The following is a 22722-nucleotide window of genomic DNA, read 5'->3' on the forward strand; positions in this document are numbered from 1 at the left end:
GTGGTGCCTCACCGAGAAGCTGAACTATGAAATGGCTTTGAGGTCTTCAGGCATCTGCAGTATGGCGGGGCTTCTTAAACTCTCTAACCACAGGGCCAGTTTGAGGGGCCTAAAACTTACTGAGGCCTACCAGTCTACATAGAGGAGGTACGGGGATGGAGCCAGTCACAAAACGGTAGCAAATGGAGGAAGTTTAATTTTAGCCCCACTTTTTGTTACTTTAAATTGAGAATTCTCAGTTAAGGTGCTAGGATTATGTAGATGTCACTTCAAAGGCCACCTATACTTGCTGTACACAGCCCATATACAAAGTATATGATAAGCTACTATTTCCTTTTCTAGCATCTGATGTTAATTAAGGGCAGCTCTTTCTACAGCTGTACTAGACAAAAGGGGGAATCAAAGACCAAATGCAACATACCTGTCTAAATTTCCACTCTTGCTCATGCTCTGATTCCCTCTGCTTTAATGGGTCCTTAAAGAGTTCAGTGTCGATACGAGAGCTTGGATCAATGCTATCCTGCTGCTGCTGCCTTTTCATGGAATCATTAGACATCTGCACTTTGTTGATCCGCAAGGCAGCTCTATTATCTCGGGCTTTTTGCTGCAAAACAAGCACACATGTAATTTTTTAGACTTGTTTAGACGGATATTGGAAGTGATGCCATTCTTTATTACCAACACAATACCCACAAACGGTTTACAGGGTTTGAATAAATTTCACATAGGAAACAAGAAACTAGGACACCTTCGGTTACATTTCCAGAAAGGTAGCCATGTTTGTTTGTTGTAGCAAAAACAAAGAGTCTTATGGTACTTGTGAACTACTAATCTTCCTAGACACACAAAGTAAGGTTAATGCACCTATGTCATATCAAAGGTGCAGTTAGCAAAACACACACACACACACACACACACACACACACACACACTGAAAACAGTACAAGAAAGAGAGTCCTATCCATGTGTTTTGCACCAACAGCAGCTTCACTATTTCATGAAACATATGAAGAGAATTGGGACAATATCCGACATCAAGCTAACCACTGTAAGCACTAAACAGAGCAAATGGGAAATTAAAAAACAACAGACATCATTTCAGTTAATAATATAATCAGTTTAACCATTTAAAAACAGCTATAGGAATTAATTTCCGGGTGATGTTCATGATCTTTACTTTTCCAGAGGATCAAATCATCCTGTCAGTTTTTTAAAAGTTTAGTGTGCAAATTCAACACTAGGTTTTTAGAGATGCAAAACAGCAGTCAGAAGAAAGTAAGTATGGCCCCAAATGCATAAAAAGCAAATTAAGAAAACTAACTGAAATTCATGTATGTAAAATGCACTTTGCAGAAGCAGTGTGCTTTATAGCAGTTTTAAAACTTACAATACTTTTAGACTAATTAATGGAAATCAGAGGCATAACTTTTTTTTCTGTTTCAACAAAAATGGCAAATACTCATTACCACATATGGAGCTCTTTCTTGTGAGCTTGCTTTCCTCCACAATTTAGCAATTTGCTTCACTCTTGTAGTCCAATCTGAGAATGCAGAGGAGAAAAAGGAGTAAGATTTTGTTATTTTGCATTGATTTGGAATATCATCAATGCATCAGTAAACAGTAAACATGAAACTGTTGCCTTTTTCAGAATTCAGAAAAGCTGAACTTTATGAAATAAGATTGGTTCCTAACAGATTTGTAATGCAAGGTTTAACTCAGTGGACTTCCTGTACTGGCAAGAGGTTGGATTAGATAAGATTTTTTTAAGGTTCCTTCCAATTTTATGATTATACAATTTATAACATACCTGGGAACTCCTCCTTTAGATTTGGAAAATTGATATTTGTGTACAAAACAGGTGCTACAGTTGCCATTTCACCAAGTGCTTCTTCCTTTTCCCACTTAAGAGTGCTTCTCTGCGCGTTAGACATGGTATCACCTTCACCATCCAGTGGTGTAGCAGAAGGAACCCAAGAACTGGTGGGATCATTCATCACCGCATTAAATGCTGTATTCTTATCCCTGGCAAAGCAAAGCAAAATAGGGATTTGTTCATTTCAGTAAACAGAAATACATTGTTCCAACAAACACACACAAATAGCAACACCTCAAAATTAATAATTTTGGTTACTCTAAAACCCGGGAAGAAGAGAAATCAGAGAGCCCAACTCGTTAGCATCATTATAGGTTCAATGAATATCATTATAGCGATGCTGAAGTAGAGGATATATCAAATTATTCCATTTTACTCACCTTGTGTCTGTGTATGGTGGCTGTGCTATTGTAGAAAATGAGCCTATACCTCCTCCCGGAACCAAAGTTGTACGAGGGAGATGGGGGCTTGGTCCAATTAGGCCATTTATAAGTGGAACTCTTGAAAATGCATTCTCTCCTTTAAAGAAAAGTTGAAAACACAAATAATATTTATTTATAGTAATTTATTTACATACAGGCTTTTAGGACATAGCCCACCCAAGGTGGCTCACAATACCATAAAGCACAATAACTTGAACAATCTAAAATATCATAATTAAAAAACTGATTACTATCTGAAAGCCAATACTCAGGAAAAATAAAATGTAATAGTAGTACTTTGCATGTGAAAAGCAAACTAAAACTCTGCTTCACTATTTCACAGTACTAAACTAAAGCATTTGAAGGGACATTTTCTGCATACACCAAATATTAAACATTCAAAAATTTTACTCTGTTTTGAAGACTTTGAAAGAAGATAACACCTAGGGACTAAGCTCAAATAACTCTGCCTCTCACATCATGCTATTTTGCAGACTAAAGCCTTGTTTTGGCATTGTTTTCTGGGTTCTGGGATGCTGTACAGGAGACAATGTTTGGTTTCAGGAACATACAATGTTCCTTATTCCTTGGCTGGAGCCAGGAGGAGCTGAAAAGATGTTGGCCAGGCATCCTTGGGTACAGGGGTGGGAACCAATGAAGTAGCGGGGGCAGGGAATCTGTCAAGGGCTGGCTTTCTTCAGGGAGAATTTGCCAGGAGCTGAGCGACTGTGGGGCAGGGAAGAGAAGAGACAAAAGTGGATGGAATTTGCAGCACCGAAGAATGTTCTCTGCCACCTTTTCTTCCTCTTTCTACCTCTCTCTCACACATACACATACAACTTGGTAGAGAAAGAAAGAGTGGCCCTTCTCTAACTAGAGGACTGGATGCAGCCACCAGGCCACAGGTTGTTCACTACTGTCCTAGGTAGACAGGAGACAGGCTGTATCAAAAGAAACATATCCACCCTTATAGGATAATTTTATTGATAAAAAGAATTACAAAAACAATACTCTAGCTTCCACTTTTCACAAGACTGGGTGACAATCACTGAATTGTGTGTGAATTGCTAGCAGCTGCATTTTTATTTTTTATTTTTCAAAAAAAGATAATAAACAAACCTTGATTATGCAAATGCATGAGTTGAGGAGGTGGCGGTGGTGGGGGTTGTGGCAAAGGAGTTGACTGAGTAGCTGAAGGGCTCAGTACAGCAGTAAATAGGTCTTCGACATCCTTTCCTCCCAGCTCTGCAAAACACTGCATGTGAGTATATAAGGTACGGTTGCATTTAGTAAGCTTCATAAAATGATACTAAAAAGCAAGAGAACATACCTGGAATCTTGTACAGTTTGCCAAGAATTGCACCTGAACAAAGTAAAATCAACAGAAACATTAGCAAACATATACGAACAGTGAATTGTGGCAATTGCAACTAATTAAAACCAAGCACGAAGTAAATCTAAAAAGAAGATCCTTCATGAGGCAATGATATAAAAGAAACATTTACCATCTGTGACCATCTTGTCCAGTTCAGGGCTCAGGATTCTATCTAACTGTTCTTCACTCAGTGGCCGTGAACTCTGACTGACGCTTTGTGGAGGTATAGAGGATGGATCATCCGATATGGGTCCAATATCTAGTCCAGCTGATGGAAGGAAAAGTATGGTTTTAACTAAAAGACCAGCAATAAGCTGAGGTGCCTAGTTTAACAACTGCTTGGAAAATATATTTGAAGCATATTTTTCTATAACACACCCAACTAAAAAACTCGTTTGGTCTAAGAAACAAAGGTTTTGCAAACCTGACTGAATATTATCGTGAATCATAAGCCTCTCCTGGTATTAAGAACTTAACAATTCCAACAAGTGATTGGATTATTTTAACATTAGAGGTTTCTTTGCAAATATTCATCAGCAGGTAAGAGTTAACCTATGGACACTACAAAACTGTCTCTGGAATAGTTGAAGGAGGAAATATTTTCTTTAGAACTGATATAGATACATTTACAGAGAACTTAATATTGTGTCTAAATCTGGTGAAACAAAAATAGCCTGCAGAACTGGATGACTCTACCCTCTTTGTAAGATTCTGCAATTTACTACCTTTTCTAGTGAAGAAGAACATTTGCCAAAGAGAGCCAAGAATACACTGGGGGCTTCTGCCCAAGGCGCTATCCTCAGATGTTAGGTGTGGTTTGCCAGAAACATTCTTGTGTCTCTTTCCACCTTTGGCTCTGGGGATGCTCAGCAAAAAACAACATTCTGCTTGGCCTTTTCTCCTATATATTACACAGTAGTAGTTTTTTGTCGCAAGTCACTTCCTGGTTCTGTACTTCCTGGAATGGCGTCTGTCATCAGTTACAGTAAAAGAGAGACTTCCCTCCAGGCTCTTCAAAATATATCTCCATCTCCTCTCTGAACTGCTTTCTGTATATTAGAACCTGTAGTACTTCATCTATTCCATAACTGATCTAAATCTGGATTCTGTCTGGTTTTTTGTGTGTTTTTTTACTTACATTATTTATTCACAGTATTTATATAGGTCACCTTGTAATAATATTCTCAGGGTAGCTCACAACAGGAAATAAAACAATTTAACATTCAGTAACAATGATACTATGAAAGTACAAATACAGCATAAAAACAGTTGCTGAGAATAGAAACAGCTGAAAGCTGAAAGAGATTAAAAAGTATAGGAAAATAAAAAAAGATATTTGCCTGGCACCAAAATGACACCAAGGCAAGTGTAGGTGAGCGTCCCTAGGGAGGTCAATCCATAGCTGGGGTGCTCCTACTGTAAAGGCCTCTCTCTCCCTTAGCCACTTGCCCATCTCACTTGTAAGGGGCCCTTGAGTAAGGTCTAGATGGAGAAAGATTCAGGAGCCCTGGTTTTAAGTTATGAAGGGTCTTAAAGTTCAAAACTGTCATCTTGAATTGAGCCTGGAATGGACTAAGAGCCAGTGAACAGGATGAAGCACTGTGAGATCAGCTTATATTATTCAGCACACCCCAAAGAGTTCCAGAGAGTCCACACATCCCTGACCACTGAAGCCTCCCAAAGTTGTGTGAGAGAGGAGATAGATTAGAGTGGGACAGAAGGATCCAGGGTGGGTTTCCCACCTTCTTCTCCTTCCACATGATTTGCCCCTGAGCAGGACCTCCTTCCTCCCCACTGAAAAAAGCAAGGCTATCTCTGGACCAAATGGGTGTCTTGGACACTTCCCTTGGCTGATCTGCATTAACTGTGGCATCCAAATCATGGCAGTTGTGAGTGGCTCTTATCTTTGAAGAACCTTGCAAACATGTCAAGGCATGCTTTGAGGATTTGTTCACATGTCCTACTGTGCCAAACTGCAGAAGGCCTAAACCACTTGGAAAAGCTCAGTTGAATGATTAATAATTATACTAGACTTGTTCCTGTTATCACATCACACCAATGAGAGGTGGAACTAAGTATTTCCTCATGTTGGATTGGCTAGTGAACACAGGAGAACAGTATATTGTTAAGTAGCACATGGTCATGGTTGCTGAAGCTCAACTGAGTGAGTTTTAGTCAACTTGTCTCAAGGGGATTCTGAAGCCCAGGCTATCTAGATTATTTATGACCTCTCTGTCTTCTTGTGGGTTTCTCCTGATGGGTGACATAGGCATTGGGAGTGGTGGTTGTGTAGGAGATTAGAATGAGGTGGCTGAGAATTTCCAGTCTAGGAATGATAGAATTCTTGGAATTCTACATACAAATGTTACTTAAAAGGGTTAGTATCATAAGCACACTTAACTTATAGCACTTACTCACCTCTTAGTAACTACAATATTTAGCAGTATATGAATTTAAATACTTGGAAATACAGTGTTGAAGCCATTACAAAAAATAATACTTAAAGACATAATAGCTTATATAATCTTTAAAAATAATGACTCCAACCTTGTGTTTTATGCTTGACAAAGTTGCAGTGTCTATCCAGGGCCAAATTAAAAACTGATATTAACTTTTTATTCATGCTTTTCATAATACAACAAACTAAATTAAAAAGAAGTCTATCACTGTGATGCTCTATAAAGCATACTTAAATAGTGCAGGAGGAAGGAAACGTGTTACTTTGTACTGTGAAAGGCACACACACAAATCCAGTTATTCACAACATTTTAAAACAAAATTCTGAAACACTACTAGGTGCACTGCACAGGCAGGTATTTAACATTGCACAAGACTCTGCACACAGAGATAGTGAAAGATGAAAGCATTTTTAGTGACATGGAATATAGTTACACATGCAAAAATAAAAAATCAGCCGAAACCACTAGGAAAGATGACTACTTCTAACCATGAATCACCCACTGTTTATTTCCTTACCAAAAGGGGAGGATGAGCTCTCAACCTGGAAAGTGCATAAATCAAGACCTACAAGATCCAAACCAGATAAAATGGATGATTATAACAAGAAAGAAAGAAAAGGAGAGGCTGAAAAAGCAAGAAAGAATATAAACCAAAAGTATATACAGCTGCATGCTAAAATAGTACATGGGAATGCCAGACACCAACAAGATTTTTAAAAGTTATCCCCACATCAATAAAGTGCAAAGTAAAATAAAGTGCAGGTTTATTGATCAAAGCAAGAAATAAGAAAGAGTCCTTTGCTTGCTGAAGCATACTTATGGTATAACAAATACATATATAAATAGTTGCATAATACCATGAACAGGATGATTTTATAAATCAAGACAAATTTCACAAAACCAACAAAAACATATACATGTACCTGAATGATCCCCAGATTTCACTAAATCATCAGAAAGAATTCCAAGTATGTCATCATCAGTGCTCAGCACAAGGGCAGCTAATGGGTCATCCGAGGTACCTACAGAAAACAGGTGCTTTACACAATGAATTTATCCACATTTACCTTTTACTCTGCTCTTTCAAGGCAAAGGTCTGTGCTTTAAAGCTCCATATATGAGTGTGTTTTGGTTGGTCTTTTTGCCCTGAGCTTTCCCCGCAATGACCCTTCTTTAAAGCCAAACTGGAGCAAATGTCAATTTGGGTTTTCAGTGGACTGACATTTGTTTTGATTGGAATTTAAAGAGTGGGTTTTTGACCCCAGGGGAAAGCTCTGGAGCAATAAAAAATGGAGGGCACTTGGACACAGCACTTTATATCACAGTCCTTGCCTAGAAAGAGTGGAAGAAAGGTCAGTGTGGAAAAGCCCTTAATCATAACAACTGTGATCCCCCATGTTATTTATCCATTTGCTCTGAGCTCAAGGGTTTTTAAACAGGTATTATTTTGAGTATGTGTTTCTCCAATCAGATACCTTTCTTTTATTTTCTCTTTAGGAAAAAGAGGCTTGAATGTTTCTTTGTAAACAGAAAGCTCAAATCTAAGTAAACAGTTGAAACACCATTTAACACTTTGGGAATTGGCCTACAATGACTTAAATCAGAGCAAGAAACTGGCAGGCCATGGGTAGGATACAGCCCACCCACAGCACCCCACCTCCTCCCCAGCTATCCCTACAGATTTTAGGCTTGAAAAAAAAGCCTCCTATTTGGAGCCCATAGAATCCTTTTTCCAAGCTTAATTGCAGTGCAGGGGGCCATGGGGGGGAGGGAATCACAGCTGTGATCCTCTTCTGGAAGCAACCTCCACTGTAATTAGGCTTGAAAACAGCCGTACCAGTGGAAGGCTTTACTCAAGCCTAATTGCTATGGGTGCGGGGATGGATTTCACAAAGGGGGCAGCTAGGAAGGGAAGGGTTAACCATGCAATCTCTGTGAGGATCACCCTCTTTCGCAATTAAGACTGACAAGGCCTATTTGTGTGTATGTGTGAAAAAGAGTGAGATCCTGCATATATGTATGTGTGTGCAGCATAATTATGTGGTGTGTGCAGTACATTTATGTGGGCCCACCAGCTCCTGCAGTACTTTAGGCCCATGCCCTTTTGTTTGGGCCTTACTCACCACTGGCATGTAGGTGCCAGAAAGTGGCCTACGGCTGAAAAATGTTCCTCACCCCCGTGCTGAAACAGCTTGGATCCATATAACACCTTCCCCATATAATAAACATAGACTGTAATGTCAGCCACTGCTGTCCTGGCCCAGGCTTCATAATCTTTGGTTTTATACCATCTGCACTCCAGCAATTTTCTGAACTGCTTCAGAAACATGAGCTCTTTGGTAAATCAGGGGGATTCTTGTCACTATAATGAGAGTGTATACTCAAGAGCCACTGTCCAATTGCTACCATCTGCTGACAAGACAATATAGCTATCAGGTTTGAGTACAATTCCACCCCTTCCAACAATGTTGGAAACCTATAGGAACTGTAAACTGCCAGAAGGGCCATAGCTCAGCAGTAGAGAACACACTTACTGAGAATACTAATTAATAAGATAGCTAAGGAAATTATTCAAAATACTTTCCCTAACCACTGTCCTTCTACCAACCCACCCAAAATTCCTGCTTTTAATAACTCTGCTCTTCAAGTACCCCTTACCAAAAGAAACAAAAACATACAAGCCGGTGTACCTTGTATTCCAGATTTTGATGGAGCTGGAGTGGAAGTTGAGCTAAGAAGTGGATCTGAAGATGGATCTAGGAAATTTGTGTTCAAATTTGCTTTGCAAGAAATGTCAAGGCTCTCTTCACATAAATTATCTAAACTTGGTTTTCTTTGTCTACTGGTATCTAGGAGGTCTTTTCCAAAGAAGGCTTCCTACAAGGAAAAACAAACACATTCCCCACATTTGAGCACTGGAACACAAAACCAAACACTGATTTCTTTACATACAAAACTATTGTTCACCCAATTTAGTTCATTCTAATGTTAACTTTGTGGCTAGAACATAGTAAAATTAAACTCAACACAAATGACTATTTTTTAATGTAAAGTTCTTGAAGTTAATTCATCGCCCTTTACTTCCTATTCATATACTTGTATCCTATGTAAAAAGAAGAAACATTTCCAATTTGGGGCAATTCTCCCCTCACTCAACAGTCCCCCTTGCCCATCCAAGGTTGTTCAGGAAGCCCCCTGACCCCTTGGATAAGCTTTTTGGAGCACATAGACAGCTGCTAGAGAGAAGAGTAGATGGGGAACTTTTCTTCTGCGAACTTGGTTCAATTCACCTATCTTAGCATACAAACTAGGTAATATATGGTGAAAAGAATTAAGTTGTCCATATTGCTCCATGCTGCTGAAAAAATAGCCTCTGTTTATAAGAATCAGTATACAGAATTAAATCCTCCTAGCAAGGGCAAACTATTTTCAACTGAAGCATCTATATCAACATTAATACAGACATTTGGGTTATGTCTGAATAACATTCTATTGTTTTTGTTGGAAAACAAACGAAACAGGAAAATTAGAAGGAAAGGTGTAATTTATGTTTTAATGCTTAATAGCAAAAGGAGGCTGTTGAAACGATCGCTCTTTATGCAAAATCAACTTAGAGTGATAATGAATTACATAACTGGAAAGCAAATGTTTGTGTTTTACACCGATTAACAGTTTATTCAATATATGCAAATGCTAATCTTAAGGAGCACGCTATGCATAGCAATGACTATACCTGCAAGTAGGCTGGGAAGATTTCTTCAAGCTTGTTTTTCTTCTTCCTGTAACGCTTTTTAATTTTTTCTGTATTCTCTGAAACAGGAGTAGTTTCATCAACGGGTGTATCTAGTAGCTGTTCACTCCAACCTAACAATGACAATCATGCATAATAACAAATTTACTTATAACTCTTGCCCACTCTTGAGGTATTGCCCCACTCTGTTTAGCATCTGTACATCTTAGTTTAAAACAGCAATATTATAAAAATTACAATAATGCAGCAGTGGCGTAGCGTGGGTTGTCACCACCAGGGGCAAGGCAAGTAATTTGCGCCCCCTAACCCGTGGATTTGCGCCCCCTAACCCTAACCCCCAGATGTTGCGCCCGGTGCGGCCGGCCCCCCCCTGCACCCCCCACGCTACGCCACTGTAATGCAGAACTGCAGAGATGGACCAATTTAGCAAATGATGCATAATGTTTTCTTAAGGTATTCAGAGATGTAAAGTGAAATGAAACAAAATCAACAAAATTATTTCTGGGCTGAATTGAGATAACTGTGAAATAATTGCATTCAAGGAAGATAGGGAATGGTTTTTCTTCAACAGAAAATGATTGTTGAATACTGTATACCAGGGACGCCCAACTCCCAAGAGACTGTGATCTACTCAAAGAATAAAAAACTGGCAGTGATCTACCCCTTTTCGGGGGTGGGGAGTTCAGCTTTTTTTAGAGGGGAGTATCCCGTGATTGGCCCGAACCTCCCACGGATCGACCAGTTGATCCCAATCAACCTGTTGGATATCCCTGCTATATACTGTAGATTGCATATCTGTATTTGTATACATTTTAGTAACAAAGCCTCATAAGTGACAAATGCTATTTTTAAACAAATAAAATTTATTACTGAATTAAACCTCTTAAAAGGATGTTTCATTTAGGTGCTTTCATTAATTCTCATTATATTATTTTATATTAGCAGGATTGTTATTTTTCTCTTGTCACCCAAATGATACTGTGCACAGTTATTCAGCTACTGAAGTGACACTTAAATACATTTAGCACCTTTTCCAGTGTTAAGGAAATGTCTGCAGTGTGTCAAGATATGGAACCTACACATTACCACCTACGTTATGAAAAGCATCAGGAGAGATTTCTAAAAGATTGAGGGGAATTCCTACTTTTGATGAGCATTATTAGGTAACTGAACAAGTCAGTTATGGGTAAATCAATATAATGAATCCAACTGAAGTATCATCCACTCTGCAGTTACTGTCCATTCCTAAAACAAAGCTATGCTAACATAGCATTTCATTAACATTGCCTTCATAATGATACAATCTATTGAGACAACAAGACCCAAACCCCAAATTATTGATTATGGTAAAATCCCTGGTTCTAAACAGAGCATTAAAAGTATTGGAGTTTGTGTACATGTTAAGTAAGGAGGGATTTAACCAGGTTAAATTACCGGTAATTTATCAAGAGCAGATGCTATCACTACAATTTTTTAAAAGGCTGTACTGCAAGAAACCCATTTGTCGGTTTTCCCTCAACACTACTACATTACCTGTAGCCACCTCCTGACAGGCAATTCTGAGTATAAATGGGCAGCATGAGACAGTGTGAACAGATGGCAGAAACAAGGTGAGGTGGGTGGGTGAGCAAGCAGTTGCAGGTGAGGTGGAGAAGAGTTTTATTTGGCCCATAATTTAAGTAAACTGACCTAATTCACACAGATCAGAATGCAAAACACGGCTACCTGTCTGTAACTAGATCAGAATGCAGTGATCCATCCTCTGAATTTCACAATACAGGTTTTTTTTGCTTTAAAACATACTGAAATATGTCATTTAGGATAAAATATTTATAGAAATGCATACATTGAAATAAAATGTTTATTTCAATATGTATTTTGCAGTAAAATACTGCAAAAAATATTTAAATAAATAACAATTTTCATATATATTTTTAATCCACAGATTAATGCACAAATGGTATGGAACAGGCTTAAGAATAAAAACATGCAAAATTAATATGAACTGCTCAGGACAGGCACATTTAAAATGATGCTTCAGGAATAAGTATGTGCTATGGGAAGTGCTGAAAATACAGATGTGGAGAAAACCAGTAGTTATTTTTTAAAAAATTGCATTATAATGAATCTTAACAATATAATGCTCCTATATTGGGAGTACATGTTGCTATAGTGACAGATAATTTAACATAACTATCAGTGTCACATTTAAATGGTTGATTCACATAATTAGTACCCACTTTCATCTCTGCTGGGTATCTGCTCAGATACAGAGCCAGAGGAGTCCTTCCTTGAAAGAGATCGTTTTGTTTTTCCCTGTCCTGTACGACTCCGCTGACGTACCATAAATCCACCAATGCCTGTAAAAACACACACACATAATACACCTTGAATTTATTTGAATTAGGAAAACATACTTGGATTTCACCTTTTTGTAGATTCACAAACACTAAAGTCCACTTTAAGTATAAAACTGGAAGTGGATACACAGTACATATTTAGTAAGCACCTGGCTCTACATCAAAATACAAGAGGTGGTCATGCAACTTATTTTATGCTACCAGAACATGTGTCCAGGAGCTCTGAGTGATCCAGATGCATGGTCCTGAGATGTATATGTAATGAAAATGATGCACCAGTGCCTCACATACTATAGCAGGGATAGTGAACCCTTGATCCGTGGGCAGCAAGCCATGGCCAACTGCCCCACTCCTGATGTCATATGTAATATCAGGTGAGAGTCTTAAAGTGTTTCCAATTACAGTATTCTCTGGCAAGGGAGGCTTGCTGTCAGTGCCAATCAGCAGTGACAATAAGCTTTCACGAATCAACTAACTGCTACAGAGTTTCCCATCAGAAAAGAATTTGAATAGAAAGCATCTGCCAAAAACCCAATGACTAAAGAGGAGAATATGATGTCTATCTAGCAAACTTAACCAGATGGAATATGGAAGGGTGAAATAGAATGTCCTTTCATTATTGCTGAGAGGATAATTTACTGGGTAAAACATTAGGTAGAAGTACAGACGAAGTACAGACGTTGGGAGAGTTAGGAACAAACTGATTAGACCTACTGATGTTTAGACCTACTGATCCTTGTGGAACATGCAAAATTCCCTCATCCTACATGTATAGAAAAAGAGTCTAAATTGAAACGTTTGGATTATGTTGTTGTGACAAGGAAAACAATATTCCAACTTCACTTTCAAAGCTAGTGTCCCCCTTCCTGATACAGACTGTCTAGAGTTATTATACTTTGCACATGCACTGGGGCAGAAAAGAAATTTCTTTTAACTGCTATGGTAGTTATTTGCTTTAATGAAAGGTGCTCTAACAGCACCGCCATGATAGTGTTATGGGGAGATAGTGTGTGCTCACATATACATTTTCCTGTCTTATACAGTGGAAGCAAACCACTCAGAACAGCAGGCCACCTATCAGGTTTAATGATCCAATGGCAAGTTTCAATACAAAATTAGTACTTAAGAGAATGATACGGTAGTTCTCCTGTTTCGCAACATTGGAACACCATTCTTTAGAATCAGAAAGGAAATGAATTGTAACTCAATTAGAGGAAGCTGTAATATACAACAAACAGGGAAGTGATAATTCTCAGCAAAATCTTATTTAGTCACTCAAGTTTGTAAGTTAAAAGATTATTTACATATAGATAATAAATATAAACCTAATGAATATGCAAACATCTGGAGCATGTACTCTACCAGGTCTGTATGGTTTTCTCTTTCTCTTTTTAATCCCCTCAGTTCCTTCTACTCCTTTAGGATCATCATCTGCAGGCTCCCGTTCAGGGCTTGTATCAGATTTTCCCTCACAGTCCATGAGATCTCCTTCTGAATTTAAACACACACAAACACATAAAACAATTATAAAGTAAAATTCATAGGAAGTTGTCATTTTCTCTTACAGAATTCTCAGGAAAAAGCTTCCTAAGGTATGTAATGGCATATATAAAATAATGAGCATAATAAAATCACACACAATTTTAAATGACAGCACACTGAGGTAGTAGTAGTAAAAACGGACTCTGCTAAAATCAAATGCCGGGAAAAGACAGAAGGTATAAATGCTACTAGGGATGGTGACTGACATGCAGAGAAAGGTGCGGAATTTCAGAGGCAGGGTGCCATAACTGAAAAGGCCCTGTTTGCCACCCAATGCACCTCTGATGGTGGGATGGGGGGGTGCACTGAGCAGAGCTTCCAAGTTCAAGTAGTTCTTCTAAGTCTGCTGGTCCTGGGTCATCTAAGGTTCATCCGGCTTGAATGTCATTAGGACATGTGTACTTGTGCCCAGGTCCCATTTCTTCAACCTGAGTAGCAGCTGGCAATCAGTAAAAGTTGCTAAAAGGTACTGAAGGTATGGAAGACAGCTGGGCATCCTGTTTAGGGGAGTTTTTAATGTTTGATGTTTTATCGTGTTTTTAATATTCTGTTGGGAGCTGCCCAGAGTGGCTGGGGAAACCATCTAGATGGGCGGGGGTAATGATAATAATAATAATAATAATAATAATAATAATAATAATAATAATAATTAAACAGCATCTAATACACCTGTACTTATCATACTAATGAACAGCAATATTGTTGAGTATTTTATTACATGGGTTTTATTATGCAAGTCGTCTTTCTACTATGTGTCAGTAAGTATTGTACTAGTCAGGTATTTCTCATTAAAGTTAAAATCCATTCATGACCTATGTATCTCCTTATATAACATCACCATTGTGAAAGTCTAACATCCCTTTGCTAATAAAGGTACTGGGAATTAATTGCTTATGTCATAGCACTTACACCAACATGGAAGGGCTCCAGATGCAGTGGTGGAGTACCTGTTTTGCATGCAAAAGGTTGCTAAAGCCACTGATAGGCAGAGCAGGCAACCAAAGAGTTATATATAGTTGGAAGGTTTCTTGGAGATAATCTAGTCCAAACCTCTGCTACATGCAGATCTATCACATTCTGTCTACTGAAGGGCAAAATTTCTGGTTCTCTTCTGGAAGACCTGAACTACTGAAAATCCCAACTGCCTCAATATCCTCCTACAACCCATGTCCTTCTGTAAACTGCTTCTATTGTTAACAGCGACATACAGCACAAAGCAACAATTACCTCTACTGTCATCCATCTCGCCATCCCTTGAGTGTTCTGATTGGATGTCAGGCAGGGTCTGGAGTACAGCCACACTATTCTGGTTTATAATCTTCAACTTGAGCTTTGGCTTTGTCCGTTTTCTTCTTGGTACAACAGCACTGAGGCTCTGTAACTGAGACATCCCTGTTTCTGTCAGACAGACTCCATCCTGAGTGTATGTCTTCGGTGGGTCTACGAAATTTGCATGAACCATAACAGGAATACACAACTTTAATAACCTTAGCTTACAAGCATTGTGTAACTATATTCCACCCCCACCCCCAACTTTAAGGAACTTGCAATTAACATACTAACAATTATCCATTGTAACATCAGAGCAAAAGAAATAAAAATGAGCAGAACTATTTCTGAAGTAAATCAACATTGGTTCAGAATAACACAAAGCTTTTCCATTGATATATTATTTATTCCAATCTGATAGAAAGAACAAATGACTAGTTCACATGTCATGCTAAACTCAACCATGGTTTAGCAAAAGTGTGTGGGTTCCCAGAGTCTGGGAACAATCCTCTCTGATTGTTTTACTGCTGCACCATGCTGAACTAAGCTGCGACATCTGAATCTGGGCTTCAAGTTTTGCTTTTTCCAGACTAACCATGGGCGCTAACCAAGGTTTGTCCTGTGGTTTATGGTTTTTTCCAGGACAGGCTGGGTTCAGATGGCACACTAAGGCAAACTATGGTTTCACTAAAGTGTGGTGAGTGAATTACCAGGGGTGAAGCAGCAATGAGCTCCTCCCTGGAAGCCTACGTGGTCTTGCTAAGCCTAAATTTGGATTAGGATGAAATGCAAACCAGACCATTGTTTCTTTACAGTTTTCTTGATTGCTTACTGCAGATATTTCTTCATGCTATCACCATAGCATAACTACTTTGACCCTGCAAAGGTTCGACTCAAACTGAGTCCAAGGAAAAACCCCAAAAGGCTGTTCCCTAAGCAATTTATAGCAGTGCTCATGTTAAGGGAGAAAAGGTAACAAATTAATGAAATCCAGAAAAAAACCACCCACTAAAATGTCCCATTTCAGCCCTGTTTTGGGCTCACTTTAGGGATTTACTTAAACAAAAAATCTGCCTGTTCCATAAATTTTGAAGAGCAGTTGCATGTTCAAAAAACCAAAACTTATAAGCACACACTTTTAGTAAGAGGCGATAGGATGACAAAAGATAAAAAGAGATAAGAAACGTATTGATACATTGTATAACTTATTTCTAGGTTAAGCAGTAACCATGTTAGGGGGGAGAAATAAAGAATTTTAAAAGTTACCAAATTCCTTTGCTTTTGTTATAATTTGAGTGGCAACTGATGGTTCACAGCATTCAGAGGAAGGCACTGAAAGATAAAAATTGAAATTGGCTGTGAGTCCTGGAAGACCTGCTCCCTGCCTTGCAGGCCTTTTCCACATGGCAGTGCCCTTATTGACTCCAGCTACAAAAGCTGAGGCTGCTGAAGAAGCCGGATATCATCTGGTCTGTCTCAGTGCAGACCCAGGTCATCAAGTCTGAGCTTCCACAGCTGCCACCACCCGCCATCAACCACTATTGGCAGGACTGGCAACAACAACACTAGATATGTTCTATGTTTATAATAGTATTTTATTCTCTTGTAAACTATGCTACTTTAAATGTGCATTTTATATTGGACTTCCTTTAGTAATGTTTTATTTTGAAATCTTTTAAGATAATACTGTAGTTTCCTGTTATTAATATTGCTTTGGCTGTGTACCCTATAAATGACTTTCATCAGTAACATTTTATTATAGATTGCTTTATTTGATGTTTTAATGTACTGTAAACCGCTTTAAGATTTTTTTCCTTAAAAATAAAAAGCGGTATAGAAATTGTCAGGGAACTGCCATCGGAGGAACAGGTGGTGGAAGGGCTCACGGAGGCTGGGAGAGACTCTGCAGCTGAAGCAGGAACCAGCAGGGGGAGAGGTGGATCTCTGAGGGAAAGCAAGCAGGAGGGAGGGCTCAGGGACACGTCCAGCGAGAACAGTGGGGAGGTATCTGAAGCTCCCATAGGGAGACCCACTCCTCGCCGGAACCTGTCACGCCGCGAGTCCAGAAGACGTGTTTCCGTTAAGGAGCATTTATGCTGGAAACGATTCCGAAAGCAACCACTGTCGGAATCTGCAAGTGACTAGAGCAGCCATGTCTGAGGGGCTCTGTCACAGACAGAGGTTTGTGGGCTTGAACAAACTCTGAGGGACTACGATTTTACGCACAAGCAGCTCATCATCCCATCACAGCATTCCGACAGTCTTTGAAAGCAGCTTGTGCACGAGAAGGCATCATGAGCGACCCAGCCGGAACCGGAGAAGCAGGAGTTGGAGCAGGGCCAAGCCTGGAGGAAAGGTACAGGGCGTTGGAGATCCAGCTAGCGCTGCAGACGGCGAGGCTTGAGGAGAGAAGGGCTCAGGATGCAGACAAAAGGGGAAAAGCCACCCAGTTCCCCAGAAAGGTACCAGGATTGGTGCAGAAGTTTGGGGGGGACCCCAAGGACTACCATGCCTTTAGGACAGAGATGCAATATGCCCTCAATGTGCAGTTTGATGAATTCCCTGACGAGGAATCGCGAGTGGCTTTCGTGATTGGGCATCTGGAAAAGGGGGCGAGAGACTGGGTGAGACCCCTGATGGCAACGAATAATGACGTCCTAAAGGACACAATGAGGTTCTTTCATGCCATGGATCTGATGTTTTCCAGCGATATTGAGCAGGGAGTGGTGCGCAGGCAGCTAATGGCTTGCAAACAGGGGAGCCGATCTGTCCGTGAGTACTGGACTGAGTTCACCATGCTGGTTCACAGATTGGGGTGGGACTTATCGGCGGAACCCATTCAAATGCTATTTGAAGAAGGTCTGGCTTCGGCTGTGAAAGACGAACTTTCCCGGGGTCCCAGGGCGGATTATATGGATCAGCTGACCAAATCTGCGCTGACCATAGGAGCGCGCCAGGAGGCGAGAGCTTTGGAGAGGTGGGAAGGGAAGGGTGAACGTTGGAAGGAGTTCCGCATTCCAGACATTCCAGAGACAACTTTCCCGCCGGCAGAGCCGATGGAAATCGGAACAGCGCGCGCGCGCGGTTTCAAAGCCCAGTGAGGGGGGAAAGAAGGAGGGAAAAGGCGCCCGGAAATGCTATCTCTGCCAACAGCCAGGTCACTTTGCCAGAGTCTGCCCCCAGAGGAAGGAATGGCAAGGGATGGTGGGAGCTGTTGAGGGAAGAGAGGAGGAAAAACCGGAGCAAGTAAAAGCCAACGCCTGGTTGCCACCGTCGGGGCACAGCAGCCAGGCCAAAGAGCAGTGAAAGTGCCCACGCCAGAACCTCCTAAACCTGCCCTAGTGAAAGAAGTGTCACTAGAGCTGCAAAACGGACACCCCCTAAAGATAAAGGCGCTGTTGGACTCAGGCAGCTCCTGCAATTTCATGAGCAAAGAGTTTGCAGCTGAACACCAGATACAGACGATCCCTTTAAGCAACCCCCTGCAGGTGACCACGATCGATGGCAGGGAGTTGTTGGGAGGAGAAGTCAGCTTGCAGACCGTCCCAATGATAATGAAGGTGGCAAGGCACACCGAACTGATAGCGTTTAATGTGGCCACCTTGGGAGGAGCTCCTATTATTTTGGGGATGAGCTGGCTAGCGTTACATGATCCGCTGGTGGGCTGGCATCAGAGAGTGGTTTCCTTTGGTTCAGCACATTGCTTAGAACACTGCAAAGGGGGAAAGGGTTCAGCAGGGGCCCAAGCCACCCTAGCAGGGACGGAAGTAATGGAGAAAGTGAAGGTACCACGACAATACGCAGATCTCAGCGATGTGTTCAGCGAGAGGGAAGCTGACCAACTACCCCCACATAGACCCTTTGACTGTCAAAGCAATTTACTCCCTGGGGCACAGCTTCCTGTAGGCAAGTTGTACGCCATGTCAGACAGAGAAATGCAGGAGCTAAGAGAGTTCATTGACAAGAACCTGAAGAGAGGTTTCATCAGAGAGTCCAGAGCGGTGGGAGGTAGCCCAGTGTTTTTTGTGGATAAAAAAAACACGGACAAGCTGAGACTTGTGTGTGACTTCAGGGGGTTAAACGCAGTGTCAGAACCATTGGCCTTCCCTATGCCCAGGATTGACGACATTTTGACCAGGGTGCGGAAGGGAAAGATTTTTACAAAGCTGGACCTAAGGGGGGCATACAACCTGATACATATAAGGAAAGGGGATGAATGGAAAACCACCATGTTCACCCCTTTGGGGGCATTTGAATATTTAGTTATGCCATTTGGCTTACAAGCAGGCTCGGCGTGCTTCCAATCGTTTATGAACCACGTACTGGGGCCTTTGCTTTACAAGAATTGTGTGGCCTTCCTAGATGACGTGTTGGTGTATTCTGGGAATGAGGAGCAGCATGTGAGAGACGTCAGAGAAGTGTTGAGCAGGCTGCAAGCCAACCGGCTGTGGGTGAAACTGGAGAAGTGTCAGTTTCATACCAAGGAGGTGGAGTTCCTGGGGTACCGCCTGTCAGACAAGGGATTGGCCATGGATCCCGGCAAGGTCCAGGCAGTGCTGGAATGGAAAACACCCAAAACAAAGAAGGATGTGCAGAGGTTCCTAGGGTTTGGGAACTTTTATCGTAAGTTCATCCGAAACTTTGCCCACCTGACGGCGCCCATTACGGACTGTCTCAGTAGTAAGAAGAAATTCGTTTGGACTGAGGAGGCGGAGCGAGCTTTTGAGGAACTGAAAAGGGCCTTCGCCTCTGAAGAACAACTTCTGCATGTGGATTTACAAAAAAAGATGAGAGTAGAAACAGACGCATCAGACAGAGCCATAGGGGCGGTGCTTCTTCTGCAGCCAGGGAAGGAGGAGTCAGAGTGGAGACCGTGTGCCTTTTTTTCGCGAAAACTGAACAAATCCGAGAGGAACTACACGGTGTATGACCGAGAACTTCTTGCTATTCATGAGGCTTTCCGGAGATGGAGGCACCTGCTAATTGGTGCACAACATAAGGTGCAAGTGTGCACTGACCACAAGAACCTAGAGTATTGGAGAAGGGCACGAGTGCTCAACCAACGGCAGTTGAGATGGGCCCAGGAGTTCTCCAAATTTAACTTTGAGATTTGTTACGTGCCAGGCCCAGAGAACGTTAGGGCGGACGCTCTCTCACGCAAACCTGAATATTTGGAGGGGGAGGGAGCACCCGAAGAAAGACATGTCATTCCAGAGGACCGCTGGGTGTGTGGGGTAGCATTGGTGGGGCAAAGAGAACTGGTAGAGGGAACGGAGAATGATGAATACGCCCAGGACAAACTCAGGGGTCTCAGGAGGGAGGGAGATAAACCCGGAGGTTTTGAGGAGAGAAACGGGGCGTTGTATTACAAGGGAGCGTTATATATACCTGAAGGTGATTTGAGGGAGAAGGTACTCAAGCAGCTGCACGATAGCCCCACAGCAGGGCATTTTGGGCAACACAAAACCATGTGGCTGGTTACCAGGGAATTTTGGTGGCCCAAGGTCAGGGAAGATGTGCGGGAGTATGTGAGAGGGTGTGACCAATGCCAGCGAGCCAAAGGGGAGAGGCGGGCACCGGCAGGGTTATTAGAACCGCTACCCACACCTGAAAGACCATGGGAAGCAGTGGCAATAGATTTCATGACTGATCTGCCAAAGTCCAGAGGGAAAACAGCCATCATGGTTGTGGTAGACCTGTTAACCAAAATGGCCCACTTTATAGCCTGCTCACATGCTGTCACGGCAGAAGAAACAGCTAAATTGTTTGTAGAAAATGTGTTTAGGTTGCATGGCGCCCCCTTGAGGGTGGTTTCAGACCGAGGGAAACAATTTACTTCCAGGTTCTGGAGGAAGCTCATGAGCTTACTGCATGTAGAGGTCAATTTTTCAACTGCCCGGCATCCTGAAACCAACGGGCAGGCGGAAAGAGCCAATGGCATCCTCCAGCAATATTTGAGGTGTTATGTCAATGACAGAGAGAATGATTGGGTGGAGAAGCTGGCATTGGCGGAATTTGCCTACAACAATGTGGAGAACGTGTCCACGGGGATGAGCCCCTTTTTGGCTAATTACGGGTGCCATCCCAGGGCTTTCCCAGGGGGGGAAGGGGAGAGATGGAGCGTTCCAGCTGCCGAACAGTTCGTAGAAGAAATGGAAGCGATCCATCGCCAGCTCCAACTTAACTTAGACAGGGCCAAGGAGGAATATAAGAGGCAGGCAGACAAAAACAGAAGAGAAGGTGAAACCATTAGGGTGGGGGACCAGGTGTGGCTGTCAACCCAAGGGTTACCCTTCAAAGGGGGTTGTAAGAAGTTAAGACCCAAAAGATTGGGCCCATTTGAAGTCACGCAACAGGTCAACCCAGTGGCTTTCAGACTCCGGTTACCGAACCACATGAAGCTGCACCCAGTTTTCCACAGGTCGTTGCTGTCACCGTATAAAGGGGACAGAGAAGGGAGGGTCACTCGGGGACCAGCAATGGAGGAAAGGGAACAAAGCTACCATGTAGCGGAGGTTCTCGATTCCAGGTGGAAGGGAGATCAAGTAGAGTATTTGCTAATGTGGGAAGGGGAACCGGAGTCGGAAAACACCTGGGTCATGGCAGAGGATGTCAATGACGAGGTTTTAATAGAAACTTTTCATCAGAGGTTCCCACGTAAACCTCAGCCTGTAGCGAGGTTCCGGAGGGAATATTTTGCCACCACCGACGAAGAAGAGGAGTTGGAGGGGTTCACAGATTCCGAGGAGGAGGAGGATTCAGCGAGCCGGAACGGCGACCGATGGAGGGAAATGTTCGAGACGTCTGAAGATGAAGAGGATTCTTTTCGGGGTTTCACCTCCTCACCACCCAGAGGAGAGGGAACGGGAGGGGGTGAAGGGGGCCCTGGAGGGGAGGTGGATGTCAGGGAACTGCCATCGGAGGAACAGGTGGTGGAAGGGCTCACGGAGGCTGGGAGAGACTCCGCAGCTGAAGCAGGAACCAGCAGGGGGAGAGGTGGATCTCTGAGGGAAAGCGAGCAGGAGGGAGGGCTCAGGGACACGTCCAGCGAGAACAGTGGGGAGGTATCTGAAGCTCCCATAGGGAGACCCACTCCTCGCCGGAACCTGTCACGCTGCGAGTCCAGAAGACGTGTTTCCGTTAAGGAGCTTTTATGCTGGAAACGATTCCGAAAGCAACCACTGTCGGAATCTGCAAGCGACTAGAGCAGCCATGTCTGAGGGGCTCTGTCACAGACAGAGGTTTGTGGGCTTGAACAAACTCTGAGGGACTACGATTTTACGCACAAGCAGCTCATCATCCCATCACAGAAATGAAATGAATAATGATGATGATGTTGCTTGTATTAAAATATATAATCTTCTATAACTATAGTTTTTGATGTTGGTATCATTTGTAATCTTCTGCAAGTCTCTTGTGCTCAGGCATGTCAGAAGAGCATTATTAAATTTTTGAACAATTGAATTTTTTAGGCTAACAAATTTCAGTTGACATTCACTGTTACCAGGAATACAGTGGAAAGCTGAATATACAAATTAAAAACAACTATGTGCTAATAGTGTGTTGAAGAAATGCTTATATTTCTGGAAGCACTAGGCACAATCTAAAGAACATTAATTCCATAACAGCTCTCACTGAAAGCAGTAAAGCTTACAGCCTAATTCCATTCAT

The 22722-nt window shown here is 41.9% G+C and overlaps 1 protein-coding gene across 16 annotated transcripts in view; it reads right to left on the minus strand.

Annotated features, from left to right (window-relative positions):
* Positions 1–22722, minus strand: part of KMT2C (lysine methyltransferase 2C) — a 151638-nt gene that overhangs the window by 35827 nt on the left and 93089 nt on the right. For 8 of the 16 annotated variants that reach the window (XM_083466455.1, XM_083466454.1, XM_083466462.1 and 5 more), the window contains 15 exons: positions 16318–16383; positions 15010–15222; positions 13603–13731; positions 12121–12240; positions 9863–9993; positions 8820–9006; positions 7053–7151; positions 6647–6694; positions 3801–3938; positions 3626–3658; positions 3415–3540; positions 2254–2392; positions 1808–2022; positions 1467–1540; positions 422–604 (listed from right to left, as the gene is read on the minus strand). In XM_083466455.1, coding sequence (XP_083322581.1) covers positions 422–604; positions 1467–1540; positions 1808–2022; positions 2254–2392; positions 3415–3540; positions 3626–3658; positions 3801–3938; positions 6647–6694; positions 7053–7151; positions 8820–9006; positions 9863–9993; positions 12121–12240; positions 13603–13731; positions 15010–15222; positions 16318–16383 — 1901 coding nt within the window. The remainder of the gene's footprint in view (positions 1–421; positions 605–1466; positions 1541–1807; positions 2023–2253; positions 2393–3414; positions 3541–3625; positions 3659–3800; positions 3939–6646; positions 6695–7052; positions 7152–8819; positions 9007–9862; positions 9994–12120; positions 12241–13602; positions 13732–15009; positions 15223–16317; positions 16384–22722) is intronic. The other 8 variants (XM_083466461.1, XM_083466468.1, XM_083466459.1 and 5 more) reach the window with 4 other exon arrangements.

This window comes from Podarcis liolepis (genome assembly GCF_965112155.1).
Source record: "Podarcis liolepis genome assembly, chromosome: 12".
Classification (NCBI taxonomy): domain Eukaryota; kingdom Metazoa; phylum Chordata; class Lepidosauria; order Squamata; family Lacertidae; genus Podarcis; species Podarcis liolepis.